The sequence below is a fragment of the Etheostoma spectabile genome, chromosome 2 (assembly GCF_008692095.1).
Source record: "Etheostoma spectabile isolate EspeVRDwgs_2016 chromosome 2, UIUC_Espe_1.0, whole genome shotgun sequence".
Classification (NCBI taxonomy): Eukaryota; Metazoa; Chordata; class Actinopteri; order Perciformes; family Percidae; genus Etheostoma; species Etheostoma spectabile.
Window position 1 is genome coordinate 30,204,432 of NC_045734.1, and position 18,103 is coordinate 30,222,534.

The 18,103-nt window shown below is 42.8% G+C and overlaps 1 protein-coding gene across 1 annotated transcript in view; it reads left to right on the top strand.

The window, feature by feature from the left end:
- tenm3 (teneurin transmembrane protein 3) overlaps positions 1-18,103 on the top strand; it is a 257,341-nt gene that overhangs the window by 128,219 nt on the left and 111,019 nt on the right. The window contains 1 exon segment of the mRNA XM_032528287.1: positions 2,915-2,979. Coding sequence (XP_032384178.1) covers positions 2,915-2,979 — 65 coding nt within the window.

Here is an 18,103-nt window from a genome sequence, read left to right on the forward strand (position 1 = left end):
CAGCAGATAACTGTTTCTCAGTCAGTGCTTCTAAACAGCACCCTGTCTCTCTTTCTTCACACACAGTTAGGGTGATATCCATGAATGCGATGGGGATATCAAGTAAAGCTGACAGCTGACAACATTTTGAAATCCATGCCATTAGTGCACAATGTGGGGCAAAAAAAACAAAATTCAGTCTAGTATATTCAGCGTTGTACATTGTCAGAACACTGTATGTGGTGTACTGGGCACACAAAATGGCTCAGTATTCCTTGGTTAACATTTACATTTGCTCCTTTACAGATGGCATTTAGATAGGTATTTTTAAGTATGTCCTTCCTGCTTTTGGCTCCCTTTTACTACACAGCTTTCCTTGCCCTAGTCCTTTTTTTTTTTAGTCCTCTTATCTTTCATATTCTCCACTTTCACCCCCCCCCCCCCCCCCCCCCCCCCCCTCCCCTAGATATCTTTTTTTAATTTCAAGAAGCCAGGATATTCGGAAACACTTGTATGCACCAAATTAAGTTGGAAATACCTTTATTTAGCCTATGTGAAGAAGAAAGTAGCAGATAACAATTCAAAATATATCCAATATATAATGGAAAGCATGTTATTACGTGTCATTGGGCATTTTTAAGTGGGTATGTGGGTATATTCCTAATGGCAACACAACTCTGGGTTGTAAGAAGGTAGTTTGATCTGACATTAAATGGTCTAATGAACATTGCTTTGGTGTTTCGGACATAGACCCTATTGTACAAACTGGGACTTTATTTCTCTTCTGTGGCAGCGAGGATAACACGCAGCTTGCTACTAACACACTGCACCCTGTGCTTCATGGCTGACTACTGTTACTTAACCACGCCATGCACTTCACAGCAGCTCAACGCACAGGTTACACAGACTTGGAACATTGAAGGCAATAGATTTTCAAGGTTTGAGTTACATCTATCAGTCGACTGAATCCTGGCAGTAACTGGAGCCATCAAAGCAGCAGCCAATTGCCAGACAGCTGCCTTTTAACTGGTTACAAGACTTTACTAGCTTACTGAAAAGAGCATCCAGGGATTTGTGCGGTGTGTGACATCGGGGGGGAGCCCATGAGAAATAAACAATTCCCACAGCAGCAAGAGTAGTTGACTATTGTAATTGTTTGTCTAACCCAGTGTTACTCATTGCGCGGCTCGCCAGCCTCCTGCGGCTCGCCAAGCTTTAATTTGTGGCCCGCATGGCAGGAAATAATACGGTGATATGATCGTGCAGTCAACAAAGATATTCATAACAACATAAAAAACAAGCAGGGAAATAACATAACCCTAAGTCTGCTCTGTTACAAATTATTCATATTTATAAAATACCCAAAACAGCGGCATTACAAGATAGAAATACTCTGGAAATGACTCACTGCAGAGTTGCCAGTTGGGTGGTCTTTCAGCTCTTAGCGCCAAATGTGCACTTGGATGGTTAGACACATGATGGGCTAATAAAAAGAATAACTCAAGGTCATTAAAAACATATTATGTACATCCTCTGTGTATCATAACCTTGCTTGTGAAAATTGACAATATTTGGGCATTTATTTTAAGCGACGTTGGGTCCTTGAAAAGTGCTGTACAAATTCAATTTATTAATAATATTAGTACTTAAAAATGTAAATAATAAAATAAAAATAATTAGCGCTAAATTGGAGCAATTAAAGTGGAAGTGGAGGACAACATGGCACTTCATATGCACATCATAACAACTCTAGCTTAGCTACGGTTATTACCAGCATTTCATGCTAGCTGGCCTGTTATACAGACTGAACATGGATCGATTTCTTCTTAAACAAAGTCATTATTATGCTTGCAAATTTCACGCAACCAGAAACGCTTGCTGCTAATCTAAACTCTGTCTCAAATGTTAGCAGACTAAAGTTGCAGTCATGCAGGCCAGAGTTATTGTGTAGTTTTGGCATTTCGCTGGAGAATGGTATGGGATGAGGGCCTCGGTTGTGCAGCACTTGCAGTGAGTACTGACTACAGCAGGAACACATGGAAACGGTCAGAATTTGGTAGAAGAAAATGGCATTTTCAAAGCTCCACTATATCATGTGCTTCATTTTGCACAGAAGACATGTGATTTAGTAGTGAAATTCAACCAGTTCTCATGAATCAGGTGTACATATTGCTACAAAAAGTAATGCACTGTAATTCATATGTATTCCACGTATTTATTACCATATGCAACACAGTGCCTGTTGACGTATAAGAGCATGAAGAGCCACGTAGGGAGGAGGTCAGTGTGGATTGCTCGGTAATAAAAGACAGGACTTTCAAGTGGGGAAGCGGAGTTTGTGTCTGAAAAAATTAAGGTGAAAACACAAGACTTTCATTCGGGAAACGGGTGTTCGTATCCCTGGAGTACTACTTAAAGGTGCCGGTGTTTGAACCCAAACCACAGTCTTGTTTTTAATCCGAAGTGTTGGTCGGTGGTCACTGCGTGATGGTCACCTTTTGTCAGCTAAACTCAACTGTACTCTGAAAGCTAAACTTAACCGGCGGCTGAAAGCACCGTCACATCATGGTGTACTGTACCCGGCTCACAATCACCTTTTCTCAGGTAAAACGTAACCATCACGTGCCTGGTCGCAATGTTAACCTGCCGCCGGTCACCGTAATTTTGTAGGAAATCATACAAATTGTTCTGCATACCATTTCATACAAACCAATTCATGACAATGCGTTGACTATAAATATAACTAATTAAATAAAATAATTGAAAGGGCATTTAGACACCATAGGCATTTGCAAATGTGTTTGCAGTGTTTTGTGGAAGGTAATCATATATCCAAAATGAAACATATGCAAGAGCACTGTAAATCTAGAAGATGTGTATTTGTGTTGTAAAGGTTATTTCAGACCAAATGTTTTTTGTTTTTTTTCTTTCTCAGGTGTACAGCTCTCAGTGCAGTAGGACTATCTGTACTGCTCTCTGTCCTGCTCTGTTACTGCATAGGTAAGACCACACCACACACACACACACGATTGGTGGAATTCTGCCATGTGTATAAGTATTTCAACACACTGTGACACCCGGATCTCCTTAAGAAGATGTCCATTTCTTCTGGTGACAAACATGAATAGACAGACCTCGACATGTAACAGAACGGCCCGCTCCAACTTCTAAAATACACACATTTACACATACGCAAAACGGAAGTTAGCTTTATCTACCGCAAAGTTAAGCTAGCTACACTAACTTTTAAAAACCCGTAAAACAACCATAAAGTGACATGAGTCTGGTGAAATCAAATTGTAGAAGGTTGGGACAGACAAAAATACAAACAGAATAATACAAGGAATAACAGAATTAATAAAAACAACCAATGAGCCTTATAATAAATTACACTCCCCTCTCCCAAACAGTATTACAATAAGGGGAGAGGGGAAGGGGACACAAAGTATTTAGTCACAGGACCACCAAAGAAGAAATAAAGGAGGGGCTCTAAACTCTAACATATAGCCTATATACCTTACACCAGATACATTTTAAGACACAGGTAACAGATTATGTGTAATTTTAAATGAGAAGAAGCCAAATGCAAACATTTCCCTGTCACACACACACAGACACACACTGACACACACCCAAGTGGTCGGTTTGGCCCAGGTGCAGGATGACAAATGAGACTTTTATTTCTGCTTTGTCCATTGATAATCCCATCGTATCTCTCATCCAATCTTGTTCAGCTTCCTTCCCTCTCTAACTCTCTCTGTATTAGCCGTTCTTGTACTCTTGTTGCCGCATGCAGTGGTTTTTACTGTGTGGTATGAGCCCATCAGATAACAGGACTGCCAGAGGTTTCCTTTCTCCAGGCTTTATTCATCCCTCTCTCCCTCCCTCGGTGCTATGTTCCAGGATGTGCTATAGGTGATGTGTGAGTTGAAATGTCGGGCCGATTTTACGCTCAATTGTAGCTGGAATCTTCTTTGGAAACATGGTTTTACAGTTGTTGGTGTTACATTATATATATATATATATATTATATATATATATATATATATATATATATATCAAAGGTAAACAAGAAGGAATAAAAATCTGCAGTTGGCTTCAATATAGCATTTTGTCTCTAGTAATTAATGAAATTACTGAAAAAGACTAAAGGTGCATAACAGTAAGACATAATAGTGTGACTAATCCTGCCTCTCTCCAGCGTCATGCAGCAAGTTTTCTTCATCACACTGGATGTCTTTATCATCTCTAAATACTAATGAATGTGCTGTTTCCATCGCTTTCACCTAGTTTTGAGTGTGTGATTAACAGGTGCAACAGCAGTGTGTTTGCATCTGAACAAAGTGCTGTAAATCCACAGTGTTGTGCAGGTTGTGGTTAAAGTCATGGGATAAGTGTGTAGAGTTTTGAAAACTGTGTTCTGGCAATGAAAAAGGAACTAGTGTTTGGTCCACGTTAACTACTGCTGTGCAGACTGGAGTTACAGTGTAGCACGTTACTCCAGTTGTGCCCGCTGTCGTTTAGCAGTCCAAGAAAACTGTAATGATGAATTCAGATTTTCAACATCACATGATTATTATTCTACATCTTTTTTTATGTAACAATAACAAAACATTGATTAAGGACCTCAATCATTTTCTTCATCTGGAGGCATAATACCGTTGGCAGACAAATATGTAGTTTATGAAATTGTAGGAATGCTTCACTTCTTTTGGGGCACTGCTGGAAGGCAGGAATCTTCTCAGAGTTATGACTCAAAGAGTTAATTGTCAGCTTTGTTTAGGGTTAGATAAACCTGACAAAGCCAGTGATGAAATTCTTTCTCAGGCATTAGTCATATGTACAAAACATCCCCCTTAACCCTGTGACCCAGCGCTTGTTGTATACGACAATAACTGGCATCTTTGATTCATGACTTATTAATTTGTTTAAGCTAATACTCGCGCTGTTCCGCTGATGTCTTCGGTGTCTTCGTAGCCCTTACAGAAGGTTTTATATCCAGCCTGGAAATCCAGCGTTGTTCTGGGTCTTTGTGCAAATAAATCCAAACTGTTCCATCAGAGATTGATACACTTTACGTCCATATTTATGAATTTTTGGTCGCTAGCTTTGATGCAAACCGCCATTTTAATTTTCCAAGGATGCGCTGGGAGACCATTCTGACCAATTGTTTACGTCTTGTCAATGCTTGGAATGCTGGTCTGTCATTGCAGATGAAACGAAGGTCGTAAAAGTAGAAGTTAGATATAAACAAAAGTCAAAAATACCTTAGGGCTCAGAGGACTAAAAGTCTAATATTTAAAGCCCTTAATTAGTCTCTTTCTTGAATGAATGTACATTTGTAGCACACACTAAAGTTTGACTTTTCCATTTAATTAACAGACTTTGTATAAATAAGGCGACAATTCCCCTCACTGGGATTTTGATCCACTCAAGCAGACTATGGTGCCAGTGGATTATTTTTTGAAATAGTGCGACATTACTCTTGTAAAAGCCTATTGTATTATGACTTTACTTTGAACATGAGAAGAAATCTTGCTCAAACACATCTGAAATATTACAGTACAGGGGTTTAATAATTCATTAAAATGAATTAATGTATCATTCAGGTGTGTAATTGTCATATGCACATTTAAGGAGGTTACTTCCCCAAAAAATTGCAAAAGAAGGAATAGTAAATGATGCTACATGTGTGCTGACTCAGAATCTACAAGAGATTAAATAGATGAACGTAATAGAGAATGCCTGAGAGCCTTACCGCAATATATTCCATTATGTTTTTAAATTTGGGTTGTAGTCCATGTTTCCCTTTACATAAATTGATTCAGACAATTTACCGGTAATGCTCAAGACTTTCAGGGGGTGGGCCCCCAGACCTGAAATGAACACTTTATTTAACTTTTTTTATTTTCAAACTGGTTCATGTCAAATTTTATTTGGGATGCTGTTTTGAGACCATTTAAAACATTTTTTTAAATACTATAACATTTAATAAAAGACCCAAAATTCTACAAATGCGGTGAACTGATCATTAATTGTACATGCAAAGAGCATTGAATGGAACCATCCGTGTTCATTTTTGGGCATCTTGGTTGATGGAAAATCCAAATTCCAGATATAGACCCTTTGATAACAGGTCAAAGTTGACCAGAGGACATCATGAGGGTTAGGCCCCTGAATAGACTGAGTCTGGATTTGTTCTACTATAAATAAGAAATGTCACATCAAATTTTCAAATTGATTCATCCATCCATCCATCCATCCATCTTCATCCGCTTATCCGGTATCGGGTCGCGGGGGCAGCAGCTCCAATAGGGGACCCCAAACTTCCCTTTCCCGAGCCACATCAACTAGCTCCGACTGGGGGATCCCGAGGCGTTCCCAGGCCAGGTTGGAGATAAATCTCTCCACCTAGTCCTGGGTCTTCCCCGAGGTCTCCTCCCAGTTGGACGTGCCTGGAATCCTCCCTAGGAGGCGCCCAGGAGGCATCCTTACCAGATGCCCGAACCACCTCAACTGGCTCCTTTCAACGCGAAGGAGCAGCGCTCTACTCGAGCTCCTCTCGGATGACTGAGCTATCACCCTATCTCTAAGGGAGACGCCAGCCACCCTCTGAGGAAACCCATTTCGGCCGCTTGTACCCTTGATCTCGTTCTTTCGGTCATGACCGAGCCTTCATGACCATAGGTGAGGGTAGGAACGAAAATTGCCCGGTAGATCGAGAGCTTTGCCTTCTGGCTCAGCTCTCTTTCGTCACAACGGTGCGATATAAACAGAATGTAATACCGCACCAGCTGCTCCGATTCTCCGACCAATCTCACGCTCCATGGTCCCGTCACTCGCGAACAAGACCCCAAGGTACTTAAACTCCTTCACTTGAGGTAAGGACTCCATCCCTACCCGGAGAGAGCACTCCATCGGTTTCCTGCTGAGAACCATGGCCTCAGATTTAGAGGTGCTGATCCTCATCCCAGCCGCTTCACACTCGGCTGCGAACCGATCCAGTGAGTGCTGAAGGTCACAGGCCGATGATGCCATCAGGACCACTCATCTGCAAAAAGCAGCGATGGGATCCCGAGCCCACCGAACTGCAACCCTCCCCGCCCCGACTACGCTCGATATCCTGTCCATATATATTACAAACATTATTGGTGACAAAGCGCAGCCCTGGTGGAGGCCAACCCTCACCTGGAACGAGTCCGACTTACCTGCGAGAACCCGGACACAGCTCTCGCTTTGGTCATACAGAGATGGATGGCCCTAAGAAGGGACCCCCTCACCCCATATTCCCGCAGCACCTCCCACAATTTCTCCGGGGGCCCTGTCATACGCCTTCTCCAGATCCACAAAACACATGTAGACTGGTTGGGCATACTCCCAGGCCCCTCCAGGATCCTTGCGAGAGTAAAGACTGGATCCGTTGTTCCACGGCCCAGGACGGAATCCGCATTGTTCCTCTTCAATCCGAGGTTCGACTATCGGCCGAACCCTCCTTTCCAGCACCTTGGAGTAGACTTTACCAGGGAGGCTGAAGTGTGATACCCCTGTAGTTGGCACACACCTCTGGTCCTCTTTTTGAAGAGGGGAACCACCACCCCGGTCTGCCACTCCTTAGGCACCGTCCCAGACTTCCACGCAATGTTGAAGAGGCGTGTCAACCAAGACAGCCCCTCCACACCCAGAGCTTTCAGCATTCTGGACGGATCTCATAAATCCCTGGGGCTTTGCCGCTGTGGAGTTGTTTGACTACCACAGCAACTTCCGCAGGGAAATGACGACAATCCCCCTCATCCTCCAGCTCTGCCTCCACCACAGAGGGCGTGTCAGCTGGATTAGGAGTTCCTCAAAGTGCTCCTTCCACCGCTCTATTACCTCCCATTTGAGGTCAACAAAGTCCATCCTTACTGTATACACTTGGATGATCCCTCGCTTCCCCTCCTGAGGTGGCGAACGGTTTTCCAGAAGCACCTTGGTGCGACCGAAAGTCCTTCTCCATGTCTTCTCTCGAACTTCTCCACACCCGCTGCTTTGCATCTGTCACGGCGAGGGCTGCAGCCTTCGGGCCGTCGGTACCCTGCAACTGCCTCCGGAGTCCTCCGGGATAACTATCCCGGAAAGACTCCTTCTTCAGTCGGACGGCTTCCCTGACCACCGGTGTCCACCAGGGTGTTCGTGGGGTTACCGCCCTTGAGGCACCTAAGACCCTAAGACCACAGCTCGCTGCCGCAGCTTTAGCAATGGAAACTTTGAACATTGTCCACTCAGGTTCAATGCCCCCAGCCTCCACAGGGATGCACGAAAGCTCCGCCGGAGGTGCGAGTTGAAAGCCCGTCGGACAGGGGCCTCTTCCAGACGTTCCCAGTTTCACCGCACTACACGTTTGGACTTACCAGGTCTGTCCAGAGTCTTCCCCCACCCCCTGACCCAACCCACCACCAGATGGTGATCAGTTGACAGCTCTGCCCCTCTCTTCACCCGAGTGTCCAAAAACATACGACCACAGATAAGATGAAACAATTATAGAATCGATCATTGACCTTTGGCCTAGGGTGCTCTGGTACCACGTACACTTATGAACATCCCTATGTTCGAACTGGTGTTTGTGATGGACAATCCATGACTAGCACAGAGTCCAACAACAGACAACGCTCTGGTTTAGATCAGGGAGGCCGTCCTCCCAATCACGCCTCTCCAAGTATCTCCATCATTGCCCACGTGTGCGTGAAGTCCCCCAGGAGAACAATGGAGGTACCCCTACTGGAGCCCCATACAGGACTCCATTCAAGGTCTCCAAGAAGGGCCGAATACTCCGAACTCTTGTTTGGTGCATACGCACAAAAAACAGTCAGAGTTTTCCCCCCCAACACCCGCAGGCGTAGGGAGGCGACCCCTCGTCCACCGGGGTAAACTCCAACGCAGCGGCGCTCAGCCGGGGGCTGTGAGTATCCCCACACCCGCCCGGCGCCTCACACCCTGGGCAACTCCAGAGTAGGAGAGAGTCCAACCCTATCCAGGAGTATGGTTCCAGAACCGAGACTGTGCGTAGAGGTAAGCCCACCAGATCTAACTGATAGCGCTCCACCTCCCGCACAAGTTCCGGCTCCTTCCCCCACAGAGAGGTGACATTCCACGTCCCCAGAGCCAGTCTGCTGCCGGGTCTGGTCCGTCGAAGCCCTGACCTTCGCCGCCACCCATGTGGCAGCGCACCCGACCCCTTTGGATCCTCCCACAGGTGGTGGGCCCATGGGCTGGAGGGAGAAGTGCCACGTTGCTCTTCGGGCTGTGCCGACCGGGCTCCGTGGCAAACCCGGCCACCAGGCGCTCGCTCACGAGCCCACCGTCTGGGCCTGGCTCCAGACGGGGGCCCGGGCTTCCACCGGGCAGGGTCCCTCTATCCTTCCTTGATATCCATAAGAGTTTTTGAACCATTCTTTGTCTGGCCCCTCCCCTGAGACCTCTTTGCCATGGAGACCCTACCAGGAGCACAAAGCTCCAGACAACACAGCCCTCAGGTTCATAGGGACACACAAACCTCTCCACCACGATAAGGTGATGGTTCCGGAGAGGTCAAATTGATTCAATACAATTTTATTCAGTTTTTGATTTGATTGTTATGTTGCAAACACTACTTTTGTGTCAGACTTGAATGCGCACTCATCAATATTTATTTTAAAGTGCCCATATTATGAAAAAAATCATTACTATTATTGTGTCTCTGGTGCTTGCACATACGCATACAAACTTGGAAAAAAAACTATCCATGCTGTTTTGAATGAGATACGGTTTCTGAATGTCCTCTGCCTTCAGTCTCCTGGTGAGTCTGAAGGCAAATCTGCACGGCTTTCTAAGTCACTAGCCGAGATGAGGTGGCTAGCTCATTCTCAATGGCAAAACACTGCTACAAACACTCACTAGTTTACAATAATCTCTAAAAGAACTACTTCCATGTCCCTGTTTGCAGGGAGTGTGCCCCTGTCTAGAAGACATCTCCCAGCTAATCCTGCCTTGGACTGACCAAAGTTGGAGAAAGAGTTATCTAGCTGATGTGATCATACCTAGCTACTGAGCATGTGCGACTCCCAACAAAGATAGTATAGAAGTAGCTAAAACAAGTGAGATGTCTCATTCTGTAGATAAGCACACAGGGTGAAAACAGGATCTGCAGTAATGTGCGGTTCAACAAAAATATGTTTTTGAAAATGAAATCATGAAAACCTGTTCTGGTACAACCTCAAAATACAATTATGAACCTTAAAATGAGCATAATATGGGTGCTTTAAGAGTATGCCACTAAAGTCATTAATCTCTATAACCATGCAGGACTCACTGGAGGCCTCTGGCTGATAGCTTATACCAACAGGCGTGAGCATTTGCTCAATGGTGTATTTTTCCTCCAACGTCGCCTTCCAGGCAGCTAACCTTAACTCTAATCATAACCATTGCCGCGCTGCCTGGAAGGAGATGTTGGGAGCAAAAAACACCAAACACCTGTGCATTTGCATAAAGAAGTGACCCATGGGGAGGGTCCTGTGGTTCAAGCTCTTTCAGTGGCTGACGAGAATTAAATTCTGAATACGCATTGTTTCTGGGCACTCAAATTTTAATGCTTTCACTTCTGTTGGAAAAATGGAAATTTGAAAGTTGAGAATAAGACAAACTTATTTGTAAGTGCAGGCTCCGATCCAAAAAGAAGAAGGCAAACGTATTAGCCTTTAAAATCCAGATGGAGGCCTCACATCTACACCTGTAGTCATAAAAAATACTTTGGTGCTTTTCCTTCTCCCCTACATTGCTTTAGAAGTGTCAGGGCAGTTTGCTCTTTGTTAGATTGTGTACGAGTGATATTCTTTTTAAAAAGCCTTGAGAGAAAGAGAGAGGAAGTAATAAAAGAGAAAAGAGTCCGAGGGGAGGGAAAGTGGTATTTTTTCGAAAGGTCATCAATTCCAACAATGAACAGAAGCAATTATGATAGAAGCTCAGATGGGCCTTGGACTTAAATATCGCCTGCCACAGGCTTGTGTGTGTGTGTGTGTGTGTGTGTGTGTGGTGTGTGTGTGTGTGTGTGTGGTGTGTGTGTGTGTGTGTGTGTGTGTGTGTGTGTGTGTGTGGTGTGTGTTGGGTGCATCTGTTAAGAGTTTTGTTATGATTCACATTAGAGCTGTCTCTTATATAATACCATTTGATTTTCATGTAAATATTTTTTTTCTAAATATTCAAATAGCATCCAAATATTTAATGCTCAAGTACAGCCTGTAATTAATATGTACTACACTACTCAATGCTTGTGCATGCCACTATAAACGTGTGGTTGTTGTTACATGTTCTGTCCACTAGAGGGACTTCTAACCTTAGCCTGGCCTTGAAGGCCAGCTACATTTTAAGAAGTTTTTTTAACTATATACAAAGCATGGAGTCACAGTACAACATTGTTGGCAGTTAATATGCAAATTCAACATCTCAGACGTTAATGGTCTAATGGCTCATAATAGAGGGGTCATACATAGCATTACATTTTGTTTGTGGATTGCTATAATGACCAAGTATAGCAATAAATCATGCAAAGACAATTTAAAAGTAGTGAGGATGTGAAGGAGAGACCACCAACCATGCGCCTTATTCCAACAAATATATTATCCATTTTGTCCGCCTTGCAGTACATAAGTCCTTTTGCAGGCGTAGTAGGAAAGTCCGTCTTCTTTAATAATTCCAATCCAGTTATCTGCTGTGGGTGGACCCATCTGTAACCATTTATGAGTGATTACTTTCTTTGCTGCTGTAATCAATGTTTTCAGAAGGTAATTCTTGTCATGTCCTGTTATTCCTTCTGGAAGGTCATCCAAATAAAGAGTTGTGCAATTAAATGGGATTTGTTGTCCAAGAAAATGCGGCATGACTCTCCAAATATACATTTGCATCTTTGGACAGCTCCAAAGAGCGGCCTTGTCATCCCCACAGCCTCTCCAACATGTTTTACACATTCTTTCCCATTATTGAGTTGTTATTTTGTTGTTATTTTTCTCATCTCTCTTTGATATGGTTTGTGGTTTCTTCCTTTTGTGATTGCAACTATTGTTACTAGTATTATTCCATTAGGTTCTGTAATTGCCTCCTTCTCAATTTCTTTTAAGAAACATTTGTAAATATCTAAAAAACAAATTGTGCTATTAAAAATTGTATTTTTTCTTAGTATTTAAAAGCTTTGTAGTGTGTTTTCTCCATTATCTTACAATAAATAATAATGCCCTTATACATCCATTATTAAAATTCAGAATCCATTCAAATTGGTTTGAATTCTGTATCATGTGCAATCAATTTACTTTTTTTTTTATCTGGGCCCTTAAATGTAATTGTTTGATTACATCATACCAAGTATGTAAGGTAAATGAAGTGAATGGGTGGAAGTGATCTAGGTAATTTACAGCTAATTTGTAATCACCAATCATTGCTTGTATTTGAATATCCTCAAATTCACCCTCAATTTCCTTTGATTTTGCCTCCTATCCACCATCACACCGTTGGGCTATAGTCTTTAATTGGGCAGAATAAAAACAATCCCCAAGAGTGGTGACAGACGTACCTCCTCCCTCTTTACTGATTATTACAGTTTTTAATCCTTGTTTTTTCCCATTCCATATGAATCGTGAGATTTGCTTGTCCTACTACTGAAAACAGCTATTTGGGACCTTAACTTGACTAATTTAGAGTGAAATAAACAGATTTTATAGTCTCAATTCTCACAGGGGTGTTGACCAGTTACTAAGAGCCTCTTTACTATTTCATACTTTTTTTAAATTCATAGGTTATTCATCTGTTAAAGGGATATTTCACCACTGGAAAGATGAATATGTATTAAATTGGATCATTTATGTAGTAGAAATGTGAAAAATATATATGAAATATGGTGCCTTCTAGACCGAGAAAAGCCAGAAAATTGATTTTTGGCTCATGTAGATGAAAACAACAACTCCCAGAATGCACTTGCTTTGCTTCCCTACAAGTCCACTCCCGAGCCACGCCTACCGGATACAGACATATACAGTGAGGCAGTCAAGTCAACTAAAGTGTGTTTCATTGTCATTTCAACCATATACACAAAACCTTTCACTGTGGCTCAAGTGGTGTTACACATTTAAAATATATGAAAATGACATTATAAAAAAATGTCGTACGAAACAGGCTACATTTAATGCACACACACATAGGCTCATAGGTATAAAATACTCACTGAGTGAATGTGCGAAACCAGTCTTACCCGACAGAGCAGCATCTGCTTGGAAGGCTAGCAGGCCGGGTAGCTAGATAGTGGAGTCCGGCACACTGTTTCGATGTCCCCTTACTAGTGCTGGTCCCCATAGCAGGTGAAGGTCGCATGGTGTGTTGAGGATTCTGTCTGTAATAAAGTGTCCTGCATATTCTCTGATCTGCACCAATGTATCCTGGTGGTACACATGTGCAGTAGTTTGATTGCATTTACTTGTTGTAAAAGTTTGCTGCTGAAAAGAGAGACTCGCTTCGGGTAGTGACAGTCCCACCCCCTCTGGGCGGGTTCAAAACATGCAAACTAGCTGTCTTGTGCAGAAACTCAAATAAAAATAATGACCTCTTCTGAAGAGTCAATCTTTTTTTTTAATCCTCCTTGTCCTCCTTTGACACAAGCAACAGTGTGGAGGAGAGATGGGGGTGGTGCACGGAAGACTTGTATCATGTTTACGTGACACCAGTTTTGTCGTCATTACTTAGAATTCCTCATTGGGGAGACAGAAACTACGCACTATAGCTTGAAGCTCACGCGGTGGGTTATACAGGCAGGAAGGTAGAGGTTTGGGTCACTGACACAGCAAAACATCGTCAGCTTACAAAGCTGTTTTGTGTTGCCTGTCATTGATCAGAATTCTTTGTAATGTAAATGTCTTCTCTTATTGGTATTGTTATCCTAAAGGTTCTATGTCTATGTCACAGTCAGAAGCTTTTATAAAGCAGTAGCTTAAGACATACGCAAATATAAAGGGATGATCCAGAGCTGCTGTTATTTTTAGTCCTGAGTTAATATGCTAGCAGGCAAACTGTGTTAACAAAGACACAGACAGACACACTCACGTAAAACCTTCCCCTGTGACTAACTGAGGCGAGGTGTGCCCCATAAAACAAGGCCCTGCACCGAACAAATACTCAGCAACAGCGAGACCTGTCACTCTCCGACTCTGAAAGTCCATTACGATGAATGTCTCTTTGTGACTCCCACTGGGGTGTTGTAATTTTTAATGATTCAGAATCCATTCATTCAAGTCTCTTTTGATCCACTTATTTTTTTTATTTTATAAAAAGCAAATTTCTCTTTACCCGCACTTCTCTAAAAGCAGTTCATCTGATTGTTCCCATCACTGAGTCAAAAATAAATTTAAGAGTGAGGATACACTGCTTCATTTCAACAATTCCATGAATTAGCTTGCACTCCTGCATTTGCAACATTTGCATGCAGGGTTTAGTATCATTTTGGGAGCTACAGCATGATGATATGTAATAATTAGGTTGATTTTAATTTCTTATGAATCTGCCATGTCAGGAGTTTGTAAAATAACGAGGACACAGTGTCAGAAATGCAGAGCACCACTGTCACATACCACTCCTGCTGTTCAACATTTATGTCCATAACATAACTCAGAGGCAGAGATGTGGGTTGAATAGTTGATTGGCTCAGATGAATGTTCATATATCAATTCATTTAAATACGGCCTTCAGGGATGTTGTTCTTGATTTCACAGTAGAACTGTATCTGTATTTCTTCTTCGTGCTAGATGTGAACTAATAGGTACTTGTAATTTCTCTTAAACTAACTGATCAAACAGTTTTTAGTATTAAGTATTTAAAGACACAAAAGACATTCTTTGCTGTATGGCTGTGCCTGCCATCACATCATCTCACCTGTGCATGCACACGCAAAAAGCTTCATAATCAGGGAAATATAAAAAGAACAAGTGACGGTGATTAGTGTATCTACCCTGTTTGATCTAATGTTGTTTTAAGTTTTTTGGGGGGTAGAGGTACACGAAAGGCTACGGAGGAAGGTCTGTGCCTCCACGGAGCTTCGGACGTAGCCGGGGCGGAGATTTAACACAGAGGCATTAATCATCCTTTTCTCCTTTTACTGTACCCAGAAGTTAGCAAAGACACAGGGACTTTGGGTCTCGAGCAGCTGAAGCATTTATTCATGTAAAAAATTAAACCAGCTATGCTGTCTGCTTTAAGCACATCCACCATTGCTCTCTCTCTCTTGCTCAACCACACTGACTACACACCGAGCGGTTCCTTAAAAAACAATGTCATCTAAAACCTTGGCAAGGCACTTGCCTTGGCCATTCCATTTTTTACACCGAAATACTGCAAATCTATGTTTTTTGCAATTTGAAAATTGTGTTCAGTTAAATAACAATTTCAGTTTGAATTTGATTAATCATTCAACCCTCTGCGTTAAGGAACTAAAACACTTTGGGTATAGTTGCTGCATTTAAATCACTTGGTCAAGTTCAGGGATAAGATCAATGTTACGTTTTTTTTACTTAAAAAGGGAGGACATTAATTACAGATCTCTGACTGGATGCAAACTTTATTCTTCTGCCTGGAAGTCAGACATGCCCCATGGCGATCCACCACCTTAGTCTCAGCTTCATTACATAAAGGGCACAATACGTCCTGCACTGGCATTCAGCGTGGCAGTGGACATAAATCAAGAGGTGCAGAATCATCCAATGTGGATGCAATTCCTCCGGATACTAGACTGGATACACTTTTCACTTTCCATGTAACAAATCACAATGATAAAGGTGGAAGTCATCCCATTTGTTGTAACACAATGCACAAGAACAGGCATAGCGGGAAACGTACTGGTTTAACTAATGGCTGCAATCCTTGCTATGAGGTATGCTTCCTCATTGGACTTTGACACTTAAACGGGATGGAGTCATCATTAAAGCTAAAAGTTACACTTGTACTTTTCTTCCTAGGTCTAGTCAACGTGTCTGTTACACATTCTTCAGTGGCCGAGTCATCACAGCTACACCTGTGAATACAGCACTATTACTAAAACATAAACAGTATCAATTATTATTAAATGAAGTGGACCAGTGTCCTCTGTTATAGTCTTTCACACTTCTCCTTCCCTTTAAGTGGGGAATCTGTCGATGTAGTCCCTCCCAGTGTGCGTCAGATTATCAAGGCTGAACTGGGATCAGTTTGCTCTTCTGAACGGATGCAGTAAAGACTGACTGTGTGTGCACGCCTGCTCCGAATATTGATCCAAGTAGTTCTCCTGCTGCACATTTTTTTCCCCAGAAGCTTCCCGGGATGATTTCCAGCGCTGACATCTCATAACAGCTTCAAATGCACAAAGCAATTCATACTTAAAAAGAATAGGAAATCAATTTACACTAAAGTTCTAGGATGGAAGGATGCATAGATGATGCCATGTTACAATGCAACAATGGTTTTTAGAGTTTTCAGTCTAACTCTAGGCTGTTAGAGACAGCAAGTCTTGTGTGACTGTTGGCCATTAATCTTCACACACACACACACACACACACACACACACACACGCACACACACACACACACACACACACACACACACACAGGCTCCTGACGATTAGCCAGCACTCTCCCATGACCCTTTGCTCCTGTCCTCACCAGGAGGGGTTGCTAGCACAGCACGGCTCTAATTTAATGAGGCGGAATCAGTGTGTGTGCTGGGCGGTGTTCTCTCACTAAATGTTCCCAAGTTAAAACCAGTAATTGGTCCTTGACACGACTGTCTTTCATATGTGCTGTGCAAGGAATCCAGTCCTCATGTGTTCCTCGATTTTTTTTAAAAAACAGGTTGGTGTTTTGTCAGGGGACAGATATTCAACATCTGACTTCTCTTAGAGGATTTGTTGGTTTTATTTTTGTGGCCCATGATAGTCTGTGTGTTTTTTTAGATGCTCCCAAACTCATTAGAGTACCACAGCAATCCTCTGTTTTGTTTGTGTGTTTTGGCCATTGGCTGGTGAAAATAGCCCCGTTTAGACCTGGTATTAAAGTCCGATCGGAGGGGTAAGAATGCACCCAGGATGCATAGAGGGCACATTGCGATCTGATCCTTCAGAGCTGATCTAGGCCACAGGTGTCCACATTCTTATAGCTGTTAGTATGCATATGTGGGCATTCGAGCCAAGAAAAGCAATCCGGAAATTTTCCGCAGGGTGGTGCGGCGGGAGGCAGTGTCCATAAAACAGCCCATTTGTGTGACAACCCTGTTGTATTCCTCTTTCCCCCCAACAAAGCTTTATAAAGGAGACTTTATATTTCACATTTACGGTTTTCTGTAAGATTGTTTAGAGAGTTCAATGATTCCGACAGCACTTGAAGGAAGCTTCTTTTAACAGGAGAGAGAGGAAGAAAAGAGACATAGCGAGTGCTTTGTTGTTGCAGGACACATTCAGCTATTACACAAACTCCCAGGTAATTAGTGCTGGTGGCAGCAATAGAGGCAGTGATGTTTTCCTGTTTCCTGTACAGGACTCTCACGCCATCTCAAACCACTGCACAAAACACACTGACAGATCTGATCTCCGGTTACGTGACTGGCCACCGCAGCGTGATGTGGTGTTGCGTTCTCCAAAAGTAGAGGCCATGAAAGAGGCCATAATCAATATTCAGAACGTTATTAAAGACCCTTTGCACGTGAAGTCACGCGCTACTCGTGCGAATTATGAACGCCATGACGGACGGCGGAAGAGCTATGCGGTAAATGCGTACGTGTTTGTTCACGTTTGTGTTCTCCCATACACAATCTGCAGAGTAATCCTCAACAACACAAGCAGGTTTATGTATTGCCTTTCTGTTTTAAATGACTGATGAATAATAATAAAAATATCCTCACCAGCTAGCTGCCGTGCTAACCAGCTGCTCCAGCTAACATGTCAACCCGATGATGACCCACACAACTATCATCAATTATTCACTGACCTTCATATCCCAAAAAGAAAGCCGTTCCCTTGATCATTTAACTTAACATACATATGAAAATATTGGTTAAATTGTATTTGACATGGCATGGAAACTAGCTCCTACCCTGACTAGCCGACCAGCTA